The 27,817-nt window shown below is 40.5% G+C and overlaps 1 protein-coding gene across 1 annotated transcript in view; it reads left to right on the forward strand.

Annotated features, from left to right (window-relative positions):
• CCHR16.PART0H14orf93 (chromosome chr16.part0 C14orf93 homolog) overlaps nt 1-27,817 on the forward strand; it is a 670,150-nt gene that overhangs the window by 283,404 nt on the left and 358,929 nt on the right. Inside the window, exon 3 of the mRNA XM_044058553.1 lies at nt 21,059-21,346. Within this exon, the coding sequence (XP_043914488.1) occupies nt 21,059-21,346 (288 nt within the window). The remainder of the gene's footprint in view (nt 1-21,058; nt 21,347-27,817) is intronic.

A 27,817-nucleotide genomic window follows, 5' to 3' on the forward strand; every position in this document is an offset into this window, starting at 1 on the left:
ACACAGTCATTGGCCATAGGTCAGCATCCAACCTTGTACATGGGAGATAAAGACCTTAACTGTTATGCCAGCTGTGCCTCTGTGTCTGGTTCAGCAAAGCTGCAAGCTTGATAGTGCTGTTCTTAACCCTGCTGACCATACTCCCCTTTTCATAGCGCTTAACTTTTTCTCTTGGAATAGCACTTAGTATTACACACAAATGGTGCAGCAGAAATTGCATTCCCTTTAACATTTCAAAAAACCCATTATTTGTGAAAAAAGAACAACTCCAATTTGATATACCTTTGATGGGTAGCAACTAAAACTTTATAAAAGATAAAAAAACTAAACAATAACCTTTCATTTGATATGAATGTATTTACTACCCTCCATAGGGTTGACAGCCATGCCAGGGAGATAACTGTCCCCTGTATACAACTCTCATTAGATCAGTTGTAGAATATGGCACCCTGTTCTGTTATCTATGCATATAGTAATGTAGGATGAATGGGAAGCATTTTGTCAACACAGGATATTAATCATAGGCCCATTTCTCAGTATTCAGGAACCTCTGTGATGTTCTTCGTGTTTCACTGTTGCAGTCCTCAGATATGGACTATCCAGCTCCCGGTAGCCCTCAGTCGGCCCGAATACCAGAGTCCTTGGTATATGACATTGGCTGCCACCGGTTGTAAAACTGATGTCAGACGTCAGGTATAAAGGGAGACAGCCGAAGCCTCTTTCTTGCCGTGGAGCCCAAAGCAGATGCAATTCACACTAGTGCCGGTCGGCCGTTTACCTTCATTTTGCTTTCCGACTACCAAGTTGAAGACGCCTTCAGATAAGTACCCCATTGGGGATCCTCTTCTTGCTTTAACGAACGTCAGATAAAGTTAATAACTGTCTTGCCTGTGGAAAACAGATTCCGCACCATGATTTCCATTCCTATTGTATAACTTGTTTGGGCCTTGAGCACGACATCCCTAACTGCAATCTCTGTGCTTCCTTTAACCCGCTTACCATACACCGCAGAGCTACGATTTTGTATAACATTTCGGTATCTGGCCTAAGTTCATCGGTATGGCATCTTCTGGTCTCCCAACTTTGGATATACCTAGGAAAAGCAAAGACAAGGACTGCGACAGGCCTAGGGTTAAATCTGCTGATGACACACTGGTGAAATTGGTTGTCAGCACAGCGGTAGTCAGTGAGGTGTTATTGCAGCCCCTGCAGTCTGCAGATTTTCAGCCGCAAGCCTCTGCTGAGACCTTTACGGAGTCCTCCATGCCGCAGGCTGCTATTTCGTCTTCTGACCCTCCGCCTGTCGCCACCTCAGATGGGTCCGGAGCTGCTTTGCAGGCACTGGTTTTTGACATGAGACCAGAACCAGACCAACTACCTTAGTTCAGACTTCTGCAGTTGGTGGGCCTCCTGAGTCCCTCCGGATTGCTAGTAAACCTTTCAGCCAAAACCTACTCACAAGCAGGCATCGGCCTCCCCTCCTGTGCCTCAGTCCCAGTTAGTAAAGATGGCGGGTGATCTTCTTTCCCTGATTAGGGGCTGTCATCCCCCCCCCCTTCAAAGAGGACGAGGGAATTATCTCCTGATGTTTTGTCTTTCTCAGATTCTGAGATTTCTAGTATGTCTGCTGGTGAAGAAGGTAATTCTCAACTTTTTTCTGGCTTTGAGGATTTTGATGCTGAGGACTCTATCCCTTCTGCCTCCCCTCCAGAAGATTTTTCCTTTGGGGATATTTTGAGTACTCTTAGGGAGCACTTTAAATGGGAATGTCATGATTTTCCTCAGTCTAAGAAAATAATCAGGGAATTTTTGGATTTGCCACAGGATAAGCCTCTGGCTATACCTCCAGTTTTGGAAGTTGTGGATGATGTTTTCATGGAAAATTCTTTAACTCCTAATTCTGTTCCTCCTACCTCCAGAAAACCGGATAGGTATTATAGGGTTCCTGAATCTCATCAATTCCTTTTTAAAAACCCTACTGCTGATCCAGAAATTATTTCTCAAGGCCCCAAGGGTGTTAAGGCCACTATTGCTAAAAACCCTGTGCCTTCTGATAAGAAGTCTAGGGTCTTGAACAGGTGGGGTAAAAAAATCTATACCTCTGCAACTCTTACCATTAAATCCATGAATTGTCTTTTTTCACATGCTTAAGTATCAGCAGCATACTTTGTGGCTATTAAGGCTAAACTTTTAAGTTTTCCTTCTATGACGGAGAATAAAGATTTACAAGACTTACTGAATTCTGCCACTTTAGTTAATAAGCATTCACTTCATTGTGGTTTTGACACTTTAGAGGCTTCCTGCAGAGCAGCAGCCACTGGTTCCGTAATTAGAAGGCATACTTGGCTCAGGGAGCAGCCTCTTTCTGAACCTGTTAAATCTAAATTGCTGGATATTCCTGTGCACAAAAACAATCTTTTTAGTAATAAGGCTGAGGAGGTACTGAAGAAGTTGGCGGATAAGGCAAAATCTATGCAAGCTATAAAAGATTTCCTTCAGGTTCAGCCTCCTCGGTTTAGTACGCATTAGCCTTCCAAAAATTGGTCTTTCCCTAATCCTGGCAAGCAGGGTCGCTCTAGGTCTAGGGGCTTCAGATCTTCCAGGGCAGGCTTCTGCCCCTCAAAGGGCTAAACAATGGCATTCTCCTTCTGCTAAATCGGGGAGTTCTAAGCCAGCTTCCCAAAGCAAACATTCTCAATGACTCCGGCCTTCTTGTACCTACCTCTGCGGGCCCTGGCTTTCCTTTAGGGGGAAGCTTAGCCAGGTTCACAGAGGTATGGTCTGCCATCACAGACAACAAATGGGTGCTCAATATAGTAAACCAATATTACAAGTTTTACTTTCACACCTTCCCTGTTTTGCAAGGGTACCCAGACATACCCAGAACTCTCAGGGCAGAGGTAGAAACTCATATTTCTTCTCTACTGACTATGGGGGACTATAGAGCCAGTTCCTGCAAATCAGGCAGGCCTAGGTTTTTATTCAAGACTTTTTCTGGTACCCAAGAAAGGGGGCACCTAGCACCCTATTCTGGATCTGTGTATTCTAAGCACTTTTCTGGTGATTCCCAAATTCAAGATGCTCACCCTTCAACAGTTACTACCAATGCTGGGCAAGGATTCATGGCTGGTAACTTTGGATCTCAAGGAGGCTTATCTATACATTCCAATAAGGGAAAGTTGCAGGCAATTCCTTCGCATCAGGGCTGGGGAGCAACACTTTCAATTCTCTGCATTGCCCTTTGGCTTATCTACTGCTCCCAGAGCTTTTACGAAGTGCCTGGCTCCAGCCATTGCTTTTTGCAGGCAGAGAAACATTCATATTTATCCTTACCTGGATGACTGTCTCATTCAAGCAAACTCCCCAGAACAACTAGAAAAGGATTTGGATTTCATGAAGAACATTCTCTCTTCTTTGGGTTACAGTCTTAATGAAAAGAAGTGTCAAAGTCGGTTCCTACAAGGGAGATTGTTTTCCTGGGAGCGAGTCTGAATTTAGCCACACAGATGGTATTCCTCCCTCAACAGAAGGAAGAAGATCTTTCAGCTTACTTCATGAACTTAGCAAGCCTGACCCAGCTCTCTGCAAAGCAATTCCTGCAAGCACTGGAGTTCATGGCTTCATGTATTTTGATGATCCCATATGCAAGGCTACATATGAGAAAACTTCAGTGGTACCTCAAGAATCTTCGGTGTCAACACACACAGGACTTAGACTTCATTCTTCGTCTGATTCACTGTCTACAAACGGAGTTCCTCTGGTGGGCGACAGCCTGTTCTCAGAACAGGGGTCTGCCTTTCTGCCCACTGCCTGCCAGCCAGACTCTCACCACAGACACCTCAGATGTTGCATGGGGGGGCTCATCTGGAAGGCAGGGGCATACAGGGGACTTGGAGCACCCAGCAGATTCATCTGCACATAAACTTAAAAGAATTGATGGCAGTGCAGCAGGCCTTGCTGGATTTCAAGGACCTACTCTACCCTGGGACTCTGCTGATCAGGACAGACAGTACCACAGTCATGTGGTACATCAACAAGCAAGGGGGGGGGCTCACTCTTACTCCTTGTGCAGACAAAGCATGAGACTATGGTCCATGGCAGCATCCATGGGCTTACATCTAATAGTCCAGTATCTTCCAGGGAGGCCAAACTCCTTTGCGGATCATTTGAGCAGACATGTTCTGGATCCTCACGAGTGGCAACTGAACAAAGACATTTTTCATCGCATCACTCATCATTGGGGCACCCCACAAATGGATCTTTTCTCCTCTCACACCAGTCATCTCCTTCCAACCTTCTGCACCAGGGAATTTCACAACGAAGCTTGGAGGGTGGACGTGTTGTCCATCCCATGGATACATCTCTCAGTTCATGCATTCCCTCCTCTGCCTCTTCTTCCCAGAGTTCTGCTAAAGATAAGGGAGAAAAAAACAAAAGCTATTCTGATAACACCAGATTGGCCCAGGCAGCATTGATATCCCCTCCTTTGCAGCCTTCCCCTGGTACTAGATCTGTTGGTTCAGGGAGGGGTAGAGTTCCTTCATCCCCATCTTCAAACTCTGCATTTAACTGCCTGGCTAATACTTTAAATCTTTCCCAACAGGTGGTTGAAGTTCTTCATGAGGCCAGGAGGCCTAGCACCAGAAAATCCTATGCAGATAAATGGAAGAGATTTTGCTCTTGGATGCTGGCTAAAGGAGAAGACTCTTCTCTTTTCCTCATTCTTGACTACCTAGCAGGATTGCTTAATGGTGGACTTTCCTTTTCTTCAATCAAAATTCACGCTTCAGCAATTTCAGCTCATTGTTCTTTTGAGCAACCCATTTTTTCTCACCCCTTGATGAAACAGTTCTTGAGGGGAGCTAGTAATCTTAAACCTCCCAGAAGAGCTCCTACTCCTGCTTGGGATCTTAATTTTGTCCTGGAAAAGCTTACTCTGCCTCCCTTTGAACCAGCTGCCTCTGCAGATTTGAAGTTTCTATCCTGGAAGACTGCTTTCCTTTTAGCTATTGCTTCAGCTAGAAGGGTATCTGAGCTGCAAGCCTTAATGGCAGTAGAACCTTTCATTATTTTTCACTCCGATCGGGTTTCTTTGAGAACTAATCCTTCCTTTATGCCTAAGGTAGTTTCCAGTTTACCCCTTAACCAGTCTATTCACCTGCTTACATTTTTCAACAATCCCCAAAATAAAGGGGAAAGGATTCTGCACTCTCTTGATGTGCATAGAGAGCTGAGATTTTACTTAGACAGGACCAAATCCTTTCAAAAATCTGAACAGTTGTTGGTTAGTTTTGCTCCTGGGGCTCAGGGTAAAACTATTTCAAAACAAACCATCTCCAAATGGATTGCTCATTGTATTCACTTTTGTTACATGCAGCATGGGAAGGTTCCCCCTCAGGGTATTAGGACCCATTCCACTAGAGCAGCCTCTACCTCTGCAGCCTTTCTGAGAGGTGTGCCTACTAAGGACATTCTAGAAGTATCTACTTGGTTTTCTGTCCATACTTTCACAAAGCATTACAGTCTACCGTTGTTTTCTATATCCAGGGCTGGTTTTGCCTCTGCAGTTTTGCAGGGCCTTCTTACCAACCCTTAATCTGTGATCCTTCCTCCCCCATATGTCTTTTTCCTGGGCTTTGGGAATCAACCCATATGTGAGGACTGCAACAGTGAAACGCAAAGAACAGAGTACAGTTGTGTACACTTACCATAAATGTAGATGTTCGAGTGTATTCACTGTTGCAGTCCTGGTTTCCCACCCTCCATTCCCCCTTTTTTCCTAATGCACAGACTATATATTTATATATTTTTATAACATGTGTCCAGGGTGCTACCTTCCTGGGTTAGCCTTCTTTTGGGGACTCCTGACATTTAAGGCAAGAAAAACTGAGGAAATGGCGTCAGCTGCCTCCCTTTATACCTGACGTCTGACATCAGTTTTACAACCGGCGGCAGCCGACATCATATACCAAGGACTCTTGTATTCGGGCCGACTGAGGGCTACCGGGAGTTGGATAACCCACATGTGAGGACTGCAACAGTAAATACACTCGAACATCTACATTTATGGTAAGTGTACACAACTGTACTGTCTCAAATGCTGCATGTGCTTGGCAAGGTACATACCGAAGGGGGCATTGTACTCAATGGGTCTGATAAGGGAGGAGTGCAGGAATGTTATGACCTCCTTGTTCTTGGATGAAATACCCTTATTTAGGAGATGGGCCATGCAGAAAGCCTTCCATACAACAGAGGCAGCTTGGTGGTCAACAGTCAGGTTGCTATCAACCTGGGTGCCCATGTCCCTCACGACTGAATGCATGCTTAGTACGTTGTTATTAATGTAATAATTAGTGGGGATGACATTTTCCCCAAAGGAGATAATGATGCATTTCTTGGCATTCACTTTGAGTCATTAGTTTGGGTAAGGCCCAAACAAGTGAATACTCTTGTAAAGTAGGTTTTCTGTTACTTTCCACTTTCTTGTTATAATCTTTATGGCTATCGACAATAAACTCTATAACAAAGCACACTGAGATTTTTGGATATGTTTAGGAACTGGACCATTAAATAAAATTAACCATGTAGAAGTATGGCAGTTGTCAGATCACAGTGCTTTCGTAAAGGTATTCATTTTAGCCAATATCCCTTTAAAGCTTCACAGCTGCAGAACATATGGTCTTTGTTGGCTTTACCTTTTTATTACATCTTCAACATTTTTGCATATTATATATTTTGCTTTTCTTATAAGGAGTGCTAAATGATCTATATATAAATCTCCATGAAAATGTATCCAAATCTACAATATAGTTATTGATCTTAATAACATCAAAATCAATTTTTGTTTTCAGCCAAATCAATACATAACAGATTTTACATATACATTTTCAGTAATCATTATGAACTTTTGTATAATAACTAAAAATACTTTATATCATTTTTATAATCTCCTTAGTCTTTTGGTTTCCCCTGATATAAGTTGTGCTAAGTAGCCCGACAAAGGCAGAAACATCTATCAGTAGATGAAATCCTTTTTATATTATTTTGTATGTATATTCTACTATATTGAATTAAAATCCAGTAATTTGTTTTTAAGTTAAATAGATTAATACTTGTATCTGTTTAGTAAATTGTATGTCATTTTCAATCAGACCAGAATATTAGATTTCCATCCTTTGTTGAAAGCATTTTTTTTTCAAATTGGCACCATCCTTAAAGTGGGTGTGTAAACAATGGGAAGGAGTAAGAAATCCAACTATTAATTTTTGTATGTCTACAAGTAAAATTTTTGAAAATATTTCAAGAAATTATTACTATATTGATAGGGTGAGAATTTATTTAACTGGAAGTAGAATTATTTAAAATACCCTTGATAAAACATGTTAACTTATTGATGGAGTACTTAATTTGTACTGAAAAATGTTTTCATGTAAATGTTTTGTATTTAGCCTCATAGTTAGAATCCAGGTTGCTGTGGAAAGAAATCTTATTGAATATGTCTTGATATCAGGAAATCCTTTCCCTCTTTCAGTCCAAGATATAATGTGATGTGCAAAGTTATTATAGATTTATTTGGGTGCCATAAAAAGTTTAAGAATTTTTTTGAGTTGACTTGTCTAGACAAAAAATTAGCTTGATTTATACATAATATCATTTAATAATCTGTAATCCTTCTTTAAAATTAATTTAGAATGTCTTATCTAAACTTTTAGGTAATATTATGCCAGAATGTTCTATTCTTTTATTCCAATCAATATTTATTTGGTTATTAAACCTAAACAGTTATGATTTTTTTTAATATTACTCCTGTTTTGTTTGAATTAAATTCAGTTTAGAGGTTTTTTTCTAACTTGTTTAAAAATTCAAAATTGGTGCATCTACCAGTAGTAATATATCGCCATTACATAACTGAATTTTGGATTTACAAGAGGGAATACTTAAAAGCCTCTTACTATTATATCCTACAAAATTTGTGAATGACTCAGTTGCTATATTTTAATATACGATTTTGAGATTTTACAAAACTGAGCTAAAAGTACAATACATTTATCAGTAAAATCATAACTTTGTTGGGCTTTAAATAAATAAGATCAATTTAGAGAATCACGTGTTTTTTGTCCTAAATATAAGCAGATAACAGTAGATTTTAATTTGTTGCTATTTGCAAAATCTGTTATAGTAATAACTATTTTGATGTCATCTTGTGTTTATCTGTTAATATTAATTCCCATTTGGTCATTATTAATTTAAAAAAACTAAATGATTTTCATCCTGTTTGATAAAATGAGCATACATATTTTGTAGTCCGGCTTTAATACGACATTAATCTGTATGAACTGCACAATTCTGAATCATTCTCTTGTTTTAACAGTTGGAGAAATAGCATTTTAGCAGTCACTTCAGCTAGAAGGATTTCAGAATTTTATGGCAGTGGAGCCTTTCATTATTTTTCATCCGGACAGGGTGACTCACAGGACCAATCCATCTTTCATGCCTAAGGTGGTATCCAGTGTGGCTCTTAATCAGACCATTCATCTGCCAATTTTCTTTCCCAATCCACAGAACAAGGTGTGAGCGGATTCTGCATTCATTGGATGTACACAGACAACTTAGAGTCTACTTAAACAGGACAAAATCTCTAAGAAAATCTGAACAACTATTGGTGGCATTTGCTGCAGGGGCAGAGGGAAAGGCTATTTCAAAGCAAACTATTTCCAATTGGATAAGCCATTGTTTTTGTTTCTGCTATATGCGCCATGGTAAACCTATCCGCAAAGGGATCAGATCTCATTCCACCAGGGCTGCATCTACTTCTGCAGCGTTTCTCAGAGAGGTTCCTACCAGAGACATTCTAGAAGTTGCTACCTGGAGCTCAGTTCATGCATTCACCAAACATTACCATTTACCCCTCTTCTCCATATCCAGAGCTGGCTTTGCCACTGCTGTCCTGCAGGGCCTTATAGCTGCTCCTAATGCTGTATAACTCCATCCTCCCAACCATAGCTTTGGGATTCTACCCAAATGTAATGACTGCAACAGTGAAACACGAAGAACATAGTACAGTTGTGTACACTTACCATAAATGTAGATGTTCAAGTGTATTCACTGTTGCAGTCCTGGTTACCCACCCTCCAGCCCCATATTTTTTTCTTGTTATACCTCTTCTTTCTTTTACTATGCATAAAAGCCTTTTTGGTGTATTTGCTTTTGTTTGGAGGTATATTTTTTGTGTTTTAAATTATAAACATATTTATATATATATTTTGCTCCCCATTTGGGGGGCACCTGACATCTGGGGCAAGAAAAACTGATGTAATGGCATCGGCTGCATGTTTTATACCCCTGAAGACCTGATGTTATGGAAGAAGGGACAGAAACCGACGCAGGACCCAAGACTTTGTTAATCAGGCCGACTAAGGGCAATTTGACTGCAACAGTGAATACACTCGAACATCTACATTTATGGTAAGTGTACACAACTGTACTTTTTCAGGTTTCTTTGATCTTTAACTTCTGTCATAGAAACTGGTTTTAAAAGAAGTTTCACTTATTCTTGTGTAAGTTTAATATATTTTCTTTCAAAATGTTTCAATTAATATATCATCAGTCTTATTAGCTTCTATATTATTGCTCGCTTATTTCTCAGTTGTGTAGTTTTTGCTTCATTAATAGCAGTACATCTGTCTCTACTAAGCTCTAGGAATCTTTGCATTTACCTTGGCGTATTGGAACTTTGCAGTGAATTTGGGCCTTGTCTCCCTCTTGCTTTCTCTCCCTCTTTTCTCTTCATATAACATAAATTATTCTTGAAAATCTAGTTCTCCTCTGAAGTGGTGTGTCCTGGATGGGAGAAAGAATGCCTATAAACTAGTCATAGGCTCTAGCTGAATCAGATTCACACATAATGAACATACAACACTCAGTACACATCCCCACTGTATGGAGATAAGCAAGGCAACTTTTAAAAATAAAAGAGAACAGATTCTGAAGCATTTATTTTTCTTGGGGGGATCCTTATCCCTATTTGATAATCAAGCCTTCCTGCATAATAAGATTTCTGGTCTCTTCATTCCCCTTAAAAGTAAGGGTCTGGTTCTAAGATTGGAGCTGTTACTCCTGTGAAGTTCAGGATTTTTTTTTGTATATGCAGTTAGCATTCCATTTCAATAGCTATGACTTTCCTTATTAATTATGCTGTAGTCTGCATGCATGCATGCTTCCATACATGCAAAACTTATTTTCATAGTGTTACATGACATATCGGCAGGTGCAGTCATCATGGCCCTCCGAATGGATCATCTAGAATTTCTCGCCATGAAGTGAATGATTCAACACTTCCCGCTCCACTCCCACCTCCACAGTGACAATTACTTCAGTGCCTAGACTACTTATTCAACCGTAGTTACCTGGGGCAAATGTCAAAACTTCATCTTTCCTGAGGAAATTATCTTATTCCTGAAACCTTTCTTGATAGAACAGTCCTAATGCACCCCCAGGATTCACGTGAATTATGAATCATTTTCTCATAAAAAAAATCATTCTCCTTCTGCCAGTCGGCTATGATTGACCCCCCTTTTGTTACTAATATTAAGAGAAAACTCATTTCTGCTTCATCTGTTTTGGTGGCTCACCAAATCTCTCCAGTTCCACACACAGTTATGGGAAAACTATTGACAAAAATAACTGTTAAGCTCGCAGTCTGGATCAGACTGTAAAAATTACAGTAATGTTTGTCATAGAGTCTGCTAACAAAGGTTCTTCTCTAACATGTTCAAAACATCTAGGCCAGATATGCCCCCTCTCCAGCAATTTCTGTTACTGACTATGACAGACTAGCATAGGTAATGTTGAAGGCCAAGAGCAAGCATTCTAGTAGCCCATCCCGAACCTCATCTTTGGGGTGCAGGGATTCACTGACAGTGGGGACTTCACATCTCCTGTGGTACTGTCGTGAGTGCCGTAGTTTTTTCAACCAGCATCAAACACCAGATTGCCATCTGTATTGCCAACAATGCCAAGCCTGTTATGAGTCCATCTTGATACCATAGGGCACAGTGTTTATACCTCTGATATCAGTAATCTTCTTGATGTTGATATAGTTGACATCAATGCTACTGAGTCCGGTGGTGGTTTGGACACTGATGGCAGGTGTCTGGTTCTCTAAGCCAGTGTTGACACAGACTTTTTTGGTGCTGATGTCAGTAAACGGCTGCTCAGTCCTGTGATATTCTGTGCTGATGATATTGATGTCTGTGCAGTGTCATATTTCACCTTTAATGTTGAGCCAGAGTACATCTGTACTTAGTTCACTCAGTACCCTACACTAGTCTGCCAGAGCTGCCACCCATACTGTCACATGTACTTACCTCTGGGATGTTTGCCTTTAATTCTATTGTTATCCAGCAGGCAGCAGGGTGGAGGGATTGCTGTTATTCTAAAGCCTTCACAAACCAATCCGTCCTCCAAGTAGATCTCCTCATCTTTGCAGTTTTCCCCAGGAAAAGATCCAGAAAAGCTCAGAAAAATATCCAAGCATATTGACTTCCCCCTGGATTATCCCATAGAAGAGTTGGATGACATGGAGGATGACAACTTACCTGCCTTCCCATAAGGACTTTAAATTTGAGGAATATGTTGAGTTTATAAGCAACACAGAGGGGTTTCCTACTGGCTCCATAGCCTCCAGAAAACTTCCTTAGTATTTCTTCCCAGGTCTATATTACAACATCAAACTCACAGGAGTCAGAACATTGTAATATCGGACCCATATGTTCGAAATGTGAAAATAGCGAGCCGCAAAACACAAATTTCTTTTCCCAGGGAAAAAAAATTGGTGGGCCGTTTTCGTGGCTTTGCTATTTCCTCCACTGTGGTGCAATCTCGGAGTTGGTATATTTAAGTAAGGGGGTGAGGGGTAGTGAAGCCCCCCACATTAGTATAAGTTTAAAGTGTACGTGTTTTTTTGTTTGTTTTTGTACCGGAACAGCGATTTTATTTCCCTGGGAAAAAAACTGCTGTTCTGTGTTGTCGTAGTTTTTGCATTTCGAACTTCCTGATTCGATATTACATTGTTCGAACCCTTGTGAGTTTGACAACGTAATATAGACCCTTTCTTCCCTTGGTATGTATCTTAAAGGACACAAACAAGATAACCTTGGAAAACCTCAACACAGTGCCACTCTTTACAGTTAGGCCAGATGTTCTTCGTCTTCCATTGCTGCAGTCTGACTTATTTGTATATAGTCCGTCCCAGTCGGCCCATACCAGAGTATAAGGCTGGCGCCGGTCAGGGCGCATTAGACGCGACGGCCAGTCGCCAGGGTACTAATGCGCATGACCGACGCCATATCTTCAGTCTTTTGCGCGATGTCCGGTGCAGAAGCAGCTTATTTTTTGGCGTTTGGAAATATTTCAAAAATATTTCAAACCGGAGTTTCAGAGAGTTGCTATGTAGGCTAAGTACTCGCTAGAACATTTTGTTTTTTCGCCTCAGTATTTTTACGATGTCAGTGAAAAAGTGAATAACTGTATTTTGGTAGGAAAACATAGGGATTATAGGGATTATCATATACCTTGTATACCTTGTTTGGGGCCTGAGCCTTGGTTGTTTGTTGGTTGCCGCTAGGTGTTAATTAATTAACAAGGTTAGGAGGTTAGAGGTTAGCAGGTTAGTGTTTGGGGACTGCTCCAGTTGCAAGTCGGATGCTCCGGACTCTTCCTCCCAAAGAACTTCAGTAAATAAAAGGAGGATAAAGGAAGGGTTAACCGCAGTCCCGACGCCCAGTCGGAAAAAGGTTCTTTAGAAGGCAGTTTGGAGCCGGAGGTTTGGGAGCAGTCAGGAGGTATACAGGCAGAAACTAACTATACTATTACAGGATGTGCCTTCTCAGGGGGTAGGCTGGGGGGAGCTTCTGTCTCCTCCCTTAAGGTAGTTAGAGCCTCTCCTCCTTCTTCTTCTCCCTCTCTTGGCTTTGTCTTTGGAGCACATAGCCTTCAGTGGCTTTCATTTGGGCATCTAACTTTCTGGTTCTATGCCCCTCACTTGATAATGTATGCTTAAAATGATTAGAGATTTGATTACTATGGATTTGAGGAGAGGCCGGTTTGATAGGTGGAACAGAGTTTGATAGGAGGTTTGAGTGTTCTGAGTCTGATGTGGATGATTCTCATTCTGATGTTTATGCCTGAGTATCCTACTTATTCTGATTCTGATGTGGATGATTCCTCCTACAGCTTCTCCGCCCTGAGGTTTAGGATTCTCCATTCAATGGAAGGGAATTCCATGAGGAAGGCCAGGGGGGAAGGCCAGGAGGGGAAAAGGCTTAGGAGGATTTGTCTTTGCCCAGCATAGGCCTTTAGCTATTCCTTTTGTGTTGAATCCTGTGGAAGATGTCCTGGCAGAGGCTTTTGCAACCTGACTCTAGGCCTCCCTGATCTTGCTGGCCTGACCTGTTAAGCCTGTGTCATTTGAAGCTCCATGCATTTGTTATTGTTTAAGAGTCCCAGGGCGAAAGGAGAAACTCTCAAGGGCCTAGCTGGGAAAGAGGGCTGCAGGGTGAAAAGAGTGTTGAGCATTGAAGAAGGGAGGGACTGATGGAGAGGGGAAAAGAGCCCCTTTCATTGTTCCACTCTACCATGCTTAGCATGCCAGCATTGAATTGTCAATTGAAATGCAAAATTTGTCTTCACATGGGTAAAACAAGTGGGATTATGGAGGATCAATGGTGAGGTAATGAGTGAGCTTTTGCGGTTCGGTTAAGTTGGTAGAGTTGCTGGTTGGGTAAGCATGGTGGCTTTGCCAGTTTTGAGCTGGTACAGGCCTGTGGTTTGGCAGCTATGGACTCTTCTGGTTCTGAGCAAGGATTTGATTTGTTAAGACAGTTTTGCTGGAAATTGGAGGACAATCAAGAAGTTTACTTGCTTAAAGACAAGCTTTTTGTTGCTCCTTTACAGTCTGGAAGTAAAGAAAAATCGTGGGTGGACAAGAGTATTAGAGAAAATACTTTCAGGGTTAGTCTAGACAAGTCCCTGCAGATCTTTGAGTTTGTGGTGCTAAGGGTGAGTTAGGGTTGGGCAGTGGTGGTTGAGGACGCAGGTCTAGGGGGCTTAGGTCAAGGGGTGGGGAGAGCTTAGGTTCCAGTTCACAGGGAAGGGGTCTCTTGAGGCCTGTCACTCAGAAGGGTGTTGCTCAGAGTCCTTCCAGGGATTCAATTACTCACATCAGCTCAGCAAACAGAAAATTTGGTTTGCTCTTTCACAGAGAAAATGGACTTCAAATGCCAAAGACAAAGGAGAGTGTACGACATTTTTCACGGTGTTAGATTAGATTCCTGCACAAAATGATCCTTTCTTCAGCTTACCCTCCTTCTCCCAGTCACCAGATTTCCCCATCACAAGCCAGTTTTTAGAGGCAAGCAAGAGCTCCCTCCTCCACAGAAGGGAGCACACTGACCACTTTGATTTGCCCTCACTCCTGACCTTTTTTACATTCCCTCTTATCAGATAGTGACCAGGGGGCTTTTTCCTCATTGACATTGTTCCTATCTCCATTTAACACGAGAAGGACAGGACAATTCATTATGTTAGCCTATACAACACCTTTTTAAGGCAGTAAGTCTAAGATGCTGGAACCTTCACATCATCTCCCTGCTCATTGCCTGGGCTTCTGTACTGCTCTCTGTTTGAGGAAGTAGGTTCTTACTCAAATTGGCCCTAGAGTTTATCTGTTGCAGGAAAGGTTCTATCTCTCTTACTTCAAATTCAAAGGAGTCTAAACTTCTCCCTTCATGTTACTCTTCAAATCTGCTTATTCAAATCTATCAAGACTTAGGCTATGCCTGAGAATAGCTCAAAGTTCAACCTAGTAAATTCTATCAACAGTGGAAAGTGCCCTCGTGTCTGCTAAGAAGAAATAAAGTCCAGTCTAGTACCTAATACAGCAGCCCAGGTCTGTCACAACTCAGACCATCAACTATCTCATCAATATACTTTACTTGCAACAATCCAACTTTAAGCATTAGTCCGCAAAAGACTGTGTCTTCAGCTTCCAGATGGCCATGCAAGGACAGTCCTTCAAGCATCTGGGTTCATGGTCAAATGTATTCTGGTACTTCCCAATGCCAATTGGGACATCAGGAAGCACAAATATATCAAGGGCAAAAGATGACATCTCAAATCCAAAATTTAATGCCACTCATTCAAATAATACCTTGCCTTCTCAAAAATGTAAGTCAGATCTTTAAAGGAAGAGTCTCTAAATTGCATGAATCGCTCACTAAACAAAGGACTCTCACTAATGGACCCAGAGGCCTCTCAGTCAAAAACAAGATACATCAATCTAAAACCCAGCTTGATCCTCTCATTTGCATGAAGAAGACATGAGCTACATTTCAAGGGAGCATCTACATTATCTAGCAGAGAACACAACAGACAGATGGCGTGCCAAGGCTAGCATCTACATATCAGGTACCTCAGATGTTAGCAGTCATGTGCTGTCAACAGACAACACAGAAGTGGACTCCATTTGCATCATCTGCCAGGCTAACAGACAACTTTTCCTCAGTGCGACAGCCTCAACATCCAATGCCCAGTGTGCAAGCCTGCAACTAGGCAAGCAAACAAAGATTGCTGAACTGACAAAGATGACTCAGCACTTGTGTTAAGCAGACAACCCATGGACATGGATCTGTTCAAATGTAAACACAAGACAAGACATGGATTGATGAGTGTCAGCACTGGATCACAGTTAAAAAAAAGTCAAACCTCTAACTTTCAAAGGGGGCTCATTCCTTCCAAATCAAACACCTCTCATCTCATTCCACCAAAAACAAGAGTGATTTTCATTCTTTTTCACAAAACTTTTTCACTCTATAGCTCTCTCAAAGCTTGTCTGGGTAACTGCAAAGAACGACCCTTTACCTCGCATTCTCATCTTTCCAGCCTCCTTTACGGTGGTAAGCACATCTGTCAAAGACGTGTCTTTTCATCTTCAAGCTTATTGATTTCTCCTCATCTGTCATCTCCAGCTTCTGTCCTCTGCAAGTTTTCTTCAAAATTCTCAACCTCCTCTTACCTTCTAACAGCATTCTTAAGGCAGAAAAAAATGCTCAAAATTTTCATTAACTTCAAAATGATTTTATTTTTTAGAAGGAGTTTGTTAAAAGATTTGGTCGCAAGCTTTGAGTGAGGCTTAAATTTCAAGATTCCTCTTTCATTTTTTAACAAAGGCTTGGTCTTTTCTCCTTCATGGATCAATTACTGACCACCTTGTTTTCGCTTTCCTTGTGATTGCAGTTTCAGCTCAGGGGAATTCAGATAAGCAGTTGTTTAGAGCAAACCTTCCCTTGGGTGATTTCTGACCCACCTAAGATTCGCACTCTTCTCTCTCAATTTTGTAGCCTGCAGCCCCTGCTGATGTTGTTTTGGAAACATCCTTCTGTTTCTTGATCTTAAAAAAAGATTGAGACTGGTTTGAGAGTTATGCTATCTGGCTGCAGCTAGGGTTTGTGGAGGAAAAACTTCTTTTGTGTTGGCTTTGCTTTGATATCTACTTCTGCATTTCTGTACTTTTGTTGGTGGCAATCTACAAGCCCTTTTTTTTTTTTTCATGCTGGGTGCTCAAACAAAACTAATAATTTAAAGCAGACCCTTTTTATTTTAGATTCATTTGTGATTGTCCATCATTTACTAACTATTCTATACACAAATAGCTCAGCATTTGTTTGTTTCTTTTACTGGAAACTGTTCACAGGTTTGTATTATTTTGCGGACATTTGTCGTTTTATTTGAGCCTCAAACTAAAATTTTTTGCTTTTCCATGATTGCAAGGTTGGCATTCCTTGCTATTTTTACCAGTCAGCACTTATTAAGGCTTTTTTTCAATTTCATTTCACTAGGGCTTTTTCTAGGGATATTTTGGATTCATAGGCATTTTTAAGCTATTTGCAACTAGCATTATCTTCATAAGCACATAGGCTCTTGCCTTTTGGTTTTTGCTTCTAAGACTTCAGCTACTACTTGTCTGCATTACTTCCTTACTGCAAGCCATGTAGTTATTTAGACTTTACATGCATTTCTTATGCAAGGATTGTCTAGTACTTAGATTTAAATACATAGGAGTGGAGAGCAATGGTTCTGCTTGAGCTTTAATGTTGAGGGTCTCCTCTGTTTACCTCCAATTCCAGATTTCTCCTTTCCCCTCTGTTTTTAGCAGTCCCTCTGTCCCCTCTTTATTTGCCATTTGTAGTTTTTTTATATTGCTGTATTTTTTGATTATTTGTCTGTGGTTGTGTGGGTTTTGGTGCTTTTTTGTATATTGTCTTTTGGTCTTCTGGACATCTGGGGCAAGAAATGTGGTGCCAACGCCGTCATGCAGATTAGTACCCATGGACGCCATCGCGCTTCCTGGACTGCGACCGATGCCAGCTCTGACATCTGGGGCCGACTGGGAATTGACTATATAGCAAGTCAGGTGTGCAGCAACCGAATGGCCAGGGTTCTTAGTTTATAATCGGTAGAACTAAAAACTGTACTTTGCATCTTCTGTCCTCTGTGAGACTGGACAATTTATGTGGAGACTCCTAAGTCTGCTACTTTGATTTTTGCAGTGGTCCTAAAAAAAGATTGCTTTATCCCTTTACCCCACTGTCCATTCCCCAGACAAGGAGTCCCAAGCGGAGATTTCATGTGTGAGATGAGTTAACACGTCCACCAAGTTTCCCATGTGCACACTAAACTGTGCTACTCATATACTGGAGTTCAAAACAGATTTGCAGATGCACCACATGATGCAAGGCTTGTCAGATGGTAGATTACAGATACGCTTCTGTCTAAAACCTTAATTTCTTTCAACATGAGCAGCATAATGATGCATGTAGTTTACACCACCACTGAGAAAGCTACCAGAGCCACCACATTTGGCATAGCAGGTCGCATGCAAATGGCTCAAGTTTCATACATCATTGAGTAAACTAAGGTGACATATTTTTCTAGAACCATGCATCTTCATAAAACAGGTAAAGGATCATCTTACACCTATGGATGTAAAGTTTCGGCCTGTCTGGTGTACTTTTTCTAGAATGCAGTGGAGCCATTACCAGCTGTCGTTTTGGGGGTGGCACACCTCCTAAGCCTTTGAAGGAGACAGCTAGGATGAAGCCTAACTCCCAGGGCAATTTCCAACAAGGTCATCGGCCCATAGGTAAAGGTTCTTGCTGTTTCCTGTGAGACCATAGTACGCACTGTGTCCATGTCCAGGTCTTCCTTTTAGATCACTGTTATACATTGGATGTTCCACTAGGATGTTCACCCAGGAAGACTTGCTGGAGACTCAGACTTTTGGATAGTTTTTGAGGTTGCACCTCCTCTTTTCAAACATAAACATTTTGTGCTTACCATAACCATAGATCTGTAAGAGATGTCTGCAGCTTCCATAACATTCCTGCCCTCCCTCCTTCCCCTACCTTTGGAATAGCTGCTGTAGAGGTTCCCTCCTTTTCTGCTATTGCTAACTGTCCTGTGCCGCTCAGCATGTCCACAGAAGATCCAAAAAGATTAGGTGCCACAGTGCATCATGGGATATAAGGGTGGTACATAGCGACTTGTAAAAGTCTGATCTCCTAAGTAGTCCTAAAACCTAATTCATTAGCTCTGTAGTTACAGAAGATGGACTTACCCTTTGCAAACCTGCTGTCATTGTAAGTTCATAACTTTCATTTTTATTTGACTACAACACTGGAATCATTGGTAATCTTAATATCCCCTAGAATGGGAAATAGAAGCATTTAGAATGAAATCACACATATCAAAGGAGCAGAAAAGTTCATTTGTATGCAAGTTGTTAGAATGTTTCCTCTATACTGTGTAAACTAAAAAAAATACTATACTACTGACTGTGCTGAAATCTAGAAGTGAAGAAAGATGCATACATATGATTTTATGTAGTCAAAAGATTTTAACTTTGTAATTTAAATTGGTCCAAATTAAGTAGGCTACCCCCAGGTACTGTATTTAGTATTCTGTTATAACGCAGTAAGTAATGTAGAACAGCGTTAGCTTAGTAATGCTGTTATTACTGTTTCAGGTGAAGAGTTTGTAGGAGTTGGAAATGTAAGTCCAGTGAGCTGGCCTGCAGCAATGCGTTTTTATCCTGTATCCATGTCACACAGGTGTAGAGCCTTAACTACTACCCAAATAAGCCTGGATCAGCTATCAACCCAGGTGCTGAAGGAGCTGACAGGCAAGGGTGGAAGTGAGTGGATGATACTGGTTTGCCCATTTTTGGGGTAAGGAAGCATTTCAGAACTTCAGATCGTTGTTATTCCAGGACTTTTTGGAGCGAGAGGTTTATGGCATACGGAGTGCGTGTGGGCAGGGAGCATAGTCTTGTTGCTGTCAAGCCACATTTGTGCAGTAGCCTTCATTGCATGCAGGTGAGACTGTGAACATACACGCGGGAAGCCTAGCAGGCTAGCATCTGTGAGAACTAATATCACCCAGTAAGGGTGGGATTAAGGTTAGAAACTGGTGGTTGCCTCATGACTGGGTCTCAATCCATCGGGAGCGTATGGGTATTGTTATAGCATCAAGGCCAGGTGGCTGTCAGGTATGAGGTTAGGAAACAAGACAAATAGATTTCAGGAGGAGAAGGAGTGAAATTTAAGTAAAAGTAAGAATTGAGCAATTTATGTAATATTGGAGTGAATTAAATTTTTTTAAATATAAACTTCATGAAAATAATAAATGTTTAAAACTTCATGAAAATAATAAATGTTTAGTATGTTTTTTGCTTCTCTATTACTGTATATGCAACTATGTTACTGTTTAATGTCATGTTTAATAAAGATGTTTTAGAAATATAATGCGTGTGTGTTCATGTATGTATACTCAGGCACTTAATGTAAGATTATTATTTATTGCTTAGGTCTATAATGAGTAATGGAATTTGTAACGTAGTTCTGTAATGAACATTTGAATCAACTGTTCTGCTGAATATGGTCCATCCAGCAATTTTATTATATTAGGACACACCAGGATGCACAGTAGCAAACATTATCTGTAGTGTAACGTGGGGTGGCCTTATAATGTCATACTTCTTATTTTTCAAGAAATTAATGTTTGTGTGAATCAATTTGTTCTTAAGAACAATGAGGTTTAAAAAAAGGAAGATAAAAAATAGTGTAATGTCCATTGGGGCTTACACTCCCCCAAAATGACTACAAGGCACTTAAAATTGTGTATAGCAATGGGTACAGAGGGTGGTAGCCACCTTACTGGATTAGTGTGGTGGTCATTCACTGACATTAAGTCATTAATGCCCAATATTAGAGTTTTAATCTTTTTTAAACTTCTTAATGTTAACAAAGTATAGAATTAGAATAACAATTAAAACATGCCAAACATTTAACTGACAGCACTGTCATGAGGTCAGCCAAGTTGGCATTGTCCACACCCTCGCAAGGTACGATGTGTCCTGAAGTTAAAAAAATTGCTGATCATCCTTTTTTTTGAAAGGGGTAGCACATGTTGAGTGTGATGGATACATTTGTGATCATCAGTGAGTGAGATAATTCAGTCTGAATGAGATCTCTGCAGAGAAAAACTCCTCTCGTTTCAGTGAGTAGTGACATTGCAGCCGATTATACTAATTAAGGGAACACAAGGGGCAAAGCCCCATGTATGGGGGCTTGAGAAAATGGCTTTACTTCATGCAAATGCAAGATTCAAATTCCAGTTGAGATCTATTTATTTGAATTCAGACAGATTTGAAATCTTCATACTCTCACTCATGAAATGGATGCCACTTAATGTTTAAGTGATCCTGTGAACTGATAGGCCCTAGTGGGAGTGACAGCTTTTCACTTTTATCATTTTCGTAGATGACATAGATAAGGAAATTAAAGATGAGGCATAGCCGTTACAGTCTTCTCTGCAGTTTCTGAATTAATGTGCCGATAATGATATATATTCTTCCAAAAATGTTAGTAGTATGGAATGAGGTGCTTGCACAGGTACTTGGTTATTAACATTACATCATAGTTGTGATACTATTCTGTTACAGGTATTGGAAGACTACAGTGAAAATGACTCACCTGTTTCTCAGGTTATGAGCCTGCCATTTATTAAGCAGGTACCTGCAACACCACCAATATTAGCTAACCAGGTGGAAGAACTTGACCTAGACATGGAGGAAGAGGAAAAGGAAGAAGAATCCATGAGTCCAAACCCAGCTGTGGACAGCATCGACTCAACTCCCAGCAGTATTTCGTCAAGATCACTTGTACCATTAACACTAACTAGGCCAAGAGGACTGAAGAACTCACGGCGTAAGCGGGATCTGTTTCTCTCTGTAAGTGCACTTAGACCTGACTCATATTCATAACAGTTTGTTTGCTTAGCACTACTAACCACAGTGAATTTGCATTACATCTACAAACAATAAATGCATATTTATTCTGTAATTAAACCTGTTGCAGATATTTAAGAATTAACTACCAGCTATGCTGTATTGGAGATATGAACAAAAGTTGTTCATATCTTTCATAACTTATGTATAATGAAATTTTTAATACTGAATACGCAAGGCACCTTTCACCAAGTTACGGCAGTATCCATCTGAAGTGCTCTGCTTGTCACATGATTGACTGACTAAATGTGTGTGTGTGTGTGTGTGTATGTATGTATGTGTGTATATATATATATATATATATATATATATATATATATATATATATATATATATATATATATATATATATATATATATATATATATATGTATGTGTGTATGTATATATATATATATAAGATATATATAGGTCCACTTCTTAATTTTGAAATCTGAAAATCCCGAACATCAGAATCCCGACGTCCGGATGTTCGAAATTTTGAAATCTCGATGGTAACCAATTGAGATCACCCAACAGTGCGGAACGGTAACTTTACCATTCTCTTCAGTGTAGTGCAATCTTGGAGTTGGTATATTTAAGTAGCAGGAGGTGTGGGGGGCACAGCCCCCCTGCAGCAACGTGATGTCTAACTTTTTTTGTTTTAGTTTTGTTTTTTTTTTTTTTTTTTGTTTTTTTTTTTTTTCATTTCAAGATTTCAAAATCTCGAACATCTGAACATCGAGATTCTGATGTTTGAGATTCTGACTTTTCGAAATTACATAGTGGACCCATATATGTGTATATACACATATTTTTTTAATTTTTTTTGCAATCTGTTACTTGATCATTAAAGTGCTTGTCAATGAAAGGAATTCTAAAGCTGGTAAAGCTCCTTGCAGATCGGAATGGAATACTGGTGATTCACAAATTAAGTGCTTCAAGCATTGTGTAAACCCAAGGGGTAGCCTGTGGTTAGTTAATGCTCTCTCACTTAGCCAGCATCATGGATAGCACTACTTGATATAAAGTCAAAATATTGTTTCCATAGCTTAATACACATACAGTATAAAATGTTTTCAGAGATTGTTTGTGCAAGGTCTGCTCAATATAAGCGCTTCATAACATGTTACATTAAAAAAAATGCTTGGATTGGTGTGATTCAGTATTGTTCTTCCACAGTGATCACATTATTACTTTCAAAGTTTGTCATAGTACAGTTCTATAAAGCTGACTGCCTAAAACACATTCGTTCACTAGTTAAACTGTTGTGCCATGTATACGAGAGTGGGACTGTGTCCTTGCTGCACTGCTCACTCACTTTTCTTTAATAAATATTACAAACAAAGGGTTTAGGCCTTAATATTGAACTGCAGCAGCTGGGGGAAAATCAGCGATTCCTCTTCAAAGTTTTGTGTGTTTGCAATTTTGTTTCTTAAATTTACAACCTAGAGGTGACAGAATGCTTTGAAACAATAATCAATCCCTTTAAAGGGGTAATTCTGACAGATAACTGCCAGTATGCACATAGTCCTGGTTAAAACATTAAGACATATTTGTCCCACACTATACAGCTAAGAGTTGTAGTTCTTCGGTAGTTGTTTTCTGGTTTTAGCAGCACAGGGGTGTAGCCAGAAATTCCAATTTGCACTCAGTCCTCTTGTTTCTGCCCCTCACCGTATACTCATTCCACAAAATGCTGCCCCTATATACTTCATCAGGGAACACACTGTTTTAACAGTTGCTGCTTATTACCATTAGGAGTTTTTTTAGAGGTACTTTCCTGTTAGTTAAGCACGTTTTATGTAGCTCAATATCACAGAGACTATTTTAGAAAATTCTAACAATTCTATGCTCTTTGATTTGTAAAGTTTCAGATGGAATCTTGGAAACAAAATGTACTCATTTGAGTACAGTGAGTATGTCTGGCTACACCCTTGCAGTAGTGTTTGTAGATGGCATCATTTCACAGGTCTGGTTTTCCACTTGTTATTGCTTTAAACTATTCAGAGGAACAGAAAACCAGCTAATCCGTTATACATCAGATTATGGTTAGAAACACCCCTTGTGCAAATTCTAACAGGACTTTGCTTCACATTTCATTTTAGGTAAATGTTTTCCTCTGATTGTGACATTTAGAAGTTAGGCAGTTACTAACCAGATTTTATAGGACTGCAACATTACCATTATTTTCCAGAAATGCTGACATAAGGAGATACGGGATTTTTAAGTGTTGCTTAGTTTTGTAATATATTACGGGTGGCAAACTTTGTCACCTTAAAAGTATTAGCTGAAACATAGTGGTCAATGTCTAGGAAGTGAACAATGGTGACTTTTCAAAGCCTTCATTCTTTTTTTCCTACCATTAACTATATTGGCTGAGAGAACTTTGGATTTTCTTCGTGTTTCACTGTTGCAGTCATTACATTTGGGTTATCTGCTTGCAGTAGCCCTCATTCGGCCTGATTAACAAAGTCTTGGGTCCTGCGTCGGTTACTGTCCCTTCTTCCATGACGTCAGGTCGACAGGGGTATAAAACATGCAGCCGACGCCATTACATCAGTCTTTCTTGCCGTGCGGTGCCCGAAGCAGAAGAAGTTCGCAAGTGTCGTTCGGCCGACTCCTGAAATTTTCGTTTTCGAATTTCAGAACCGAAGTCTTCAACTAAAGCTAAGTACCCCGTTGGGGAAACTTTTTCTTGCTCCTTACCGATGTCAGTAAAAGTTAATAATTGCATTACTTGTGGAAAGCAAGTACCTCTTAAAGATTTTCATTCGTACTGTATTCCTTGCCTAGGCCCCTGACCACAACGTACCTTGCTGTCAGTTTTGTGCTTTATTTAATCAGCTCACTATCCGTCGTCTGTATATTTTTGCCTCTAAATATTTCGGTTCTCGTTTTAATTATCCAGAAATGTCGTCGGTTAGCCATCCAACTACCGGGATTTTGAAAAAACGCAAAGATAAAGACAGAGATAGGCCGCCGAGGTCCAAAACTGCCGACGACACTTCTCCTAAGCCAGTCGTCAGTTCGCCAGTACTCAGTGAGGCACTTTTGCAGCCCCTGATACCCACTACTTCTGATTCGCAGGCCTCTACTGAGACCCATTTAGAGTCCGGTATGCCGCGAGATGCTTCAACTGTGGAACCCGCAGATGTCTGTACCATGGATGGGTTTGGAGCCGCTGTGCAGGCACCGGCTTCTGAGGGTGTATTCAGGCCTACGGACTTACATATTAAACTGACGCCTCCTACTTCATTTAGGCCTAAATCTTGAACCATGCCTAAAAAAACAACGCCCAGGCTGCATGCTCAGGCCTCTATGCCTAAAAAACAAATGATAAGAATGGCTGAAGATCTTATAACTCTAATCAGGGGAAGCCAACCTCCCCCTTCTAAGAGACCTAGGGCTGAAGTTGTTTATGAATCTTCTGATCAGGATTCTGATTTTTCTGATTCTTCTGATGATCTGGATTTGCCCTTATCTTCTTATGAGGATTTTGATGCAGATGACTCTATTCCCTCTGCTTCCCCTCCAGAGGAATTTTTTTTTTTGGTGAATCCTTACATACTCTAAGGGAGCATTTCCACTGGGAAAGCCAGGATTTTTCTGATTCAAAAAAGAGGCTTAGGGATTTCTTACTCCTGCCTCAGCAAAGGCCTTTAGCTATTCCTCCTGTACTAGACATTGTTAATGATGATTTTTCGGAATCTAGTTTGGCCTGATTCTTTGCCTCCTGCTCCCAGAAAACCTGACAGATATTACAAGGTTCCTGATTGACACAAGTTCCTTTTTAAAAATCCTATTGCGGATCCAGAGACTATTTCACAGGGACCCAAGGGCATTAAGGCTTCTACTGCTAAAAATCCTACCCCTTCTGATAGAGACTCCAGAGCGCTGGATAGATGGGGTAAAAAAGTGTACACTTCTGCAACCTTGGCCGTTAGGGCTTTAAACTGCCAGTTTCATATGTTACAGTATCAGCAACATGTTATTGGATTGCTTAAACAGAAAATGATGTTAATTCCTGACTGTGCGGAAAATAAAGAATTACAGGATTTAATGCATTCTGCTGAACAGGTTGGAAAACATACTTTGCAATGTGGATTTGATTAATTAGAGGCCTCTTGCAAGGCTGCTGTTACTAGGTCTGTGCTCAGAAGGCATGCTTGGCTTAAGGAGCAATCTTTGCCTGATCATGTTAAAGCTAAATTTTTGGATGCTTCCTTAAATCAGGATGCCTGTTTGGCAACAAGGCTGAAGAAGTTCTTAAAAAGATGGACGATAAAGCTAAATCTATGCAAACTGTTAAAGATTTCTTACAAGTTCAGCCTCCTAGATTTAGTAGGCACTGGACCTCTAAGAACTGGTCCTTTCCAGCCCCTTCCAGGTCTTCTCAAGCCAAACCCAGACACAACAGAAACCCCAGGATGTTATGTAGTCCAGTCTCACCTACATTCTTACCCGTGGATTCGGAGCCGAATGTCGGCTCTGACTCGGCCAAACTTTTCTATCTTGAAGTCTTTCTGTTGGCTGGGCTAAGATGGTATCCCATGCTGCACTGCTCTCTATCCCCAGATCTCGTTTGCCGCTCATGTAGCTCGGACATGGTCTCGCTCTTGGCTGTGGCTAAGTACCCTTTTTCTTCCTTATCAGAGAAATTTGTTGCAAACAAAAAGCTATTTTAATAGCTATTGTGTGTTCTTGTCTTGTTTTGTGAAAATATTGTGTTTTGGATCGTTTTCTGTGGTATCCCACTAGCTGTTTCCAACGGGCTAGGCCCGTTTTCAGTTAGAAGACCTAGACTGTCCCATTGCTTTCCTTGTGTCTTTTAAGTTTATTGGAACTAAGTACCATTTAAATTAGAGGTATTATTCCTTTCTCCCTAGTGTTTTTTGTCTAAGGATCGTTTAACTTAGAGATCTTGTGGATGTTCATCGTGTTTCACTGTTGCAGTCATTACACTTGGGTTGTCCTGCTGGCTACCCGCAGTCGGCCTGAATTCCAAAGTCCTGGTTCGGCATCGGTTGCTGTCGCCTCTTCCCTAGCTGATAGAGAACTCAGCACAGCTCCTCGTGGTATCCAGCAGAGTTCCTAGAGCAGCAGAGACCAGAAAAGACAAACTTTCCAGATTCTAAGTATTTTTTTTCTGCATTTTCGACTTTTTAAGCCTTTCGACGACTATTTTTGCCTATTTATTCAGTTATTACCTGTTTTTACTGTTTTTAATAGCTTGAATTGTTTGTTGCACTTCCTTGTTTAAGTTTTGCTTAAAAGTTAAACAACAGGCTAATACACTCAAGTGTACTAGCTTTTGATAGCAATTAGTCGAAAAACACAGCATTTATTGTATTTTCTGCCTATCTGAAAAAAAACTTGAAAAAAACAAAAAAAATACTCTTGTTTTCCATACTTTCCTAATAGTTTGTTCCAGAGATCAGATTTTGCTGATCCCTGGGCTTTGTCTTGGTTCCTGTGTTTCTCCATTTTCCTTGTTTGGTCAGGGGGAAGTTTATTTACTCACCAGTGAGAGTGGGGAGTACTGAGCTGCCTGTTTGTCCTCAGAGGAGTGGTTTAAGGCAGTAACTTGTAGTTTATTGGCCATTTTGGGTCATTTCCTGTCTTTTCCAGCCCCCTGCTATAAAGCACGCTTTGGCGGGCTTTTCTGGCTATAGAGAGCTCAGCACAGCTCCTCGTGGTATCCAGCAGAGTTCCTAGAGCAGCAGAGACCAGAAAAGACAAACTTTCCAGATTCTAAGTATTTTTTTCTGCATTTTCGACTTTTTAAGCCTTTTGACGACTATTTTTGCCTGTTTTATTCAGTTATTACCTGTTTTTACTGTTTTTAATAGCTTGAATTGTTTGTTGCACTTCCTTGTTTAAGTTTTGCTTAACAGTTAAACAACAGGCTAATACACTCAAGTGTGCTAGCGTTTGATAGCAATTAGTCGAAAAACACAGCATTTATTGTATTTTCTGCCTATCTGAAAAAAAAACTTGAAAAAAACAAAAAAAATACTCTTGTTTTCCATACTTTCCTAATAGTTTGTTCCAGAGATCAGATTTTGCTGATCCCTGGGCTTTGTCTTGGTTCCTGTGTTTCTCCATTTTCCTTGTTTGGTCAGGGGGAAGTTTCTTTACTCACCAGTGAGAGTGGGGAGTACTGAGCTGCCTGTTTGTCCTCAGAGGAGTGGTTTAAGGCAGTAACTTGTAGTTTATTGGCCATTTTGGGTAATTTCCTGTCTTTTCCAGCCCCCTACTATAAAGCACGCTTTAGCGCGGAGTTGCTACAAGAGCACACAAGAGCAGCGGTGGTTAATCAAGGTTAAACTATTCGGGCTACCTAAAGTCCACTTTTCAAATTTTCCCTTAAAACAGCCTTCCTTGAACTGTACTGCTGATCAAATCAGCGTATTCTATATCTAAAAAGTTCAG

The sequence above is a fragment of the Protopterus annectens genome, chromosome 16.part0, assembly GCF_019279795.1.
Source record: "Protopterus annectens isolate FY-2018-M chromosome 16.part0, PAN1.0, whole genome shotgun sequence".
NCBI classification, from domain to species: domain Eukaryota; kingdom Metazoa; phylum Chordata; order Ceratodontiformes; family Protopteridae; genus Protopterus; species Protopterus annectens.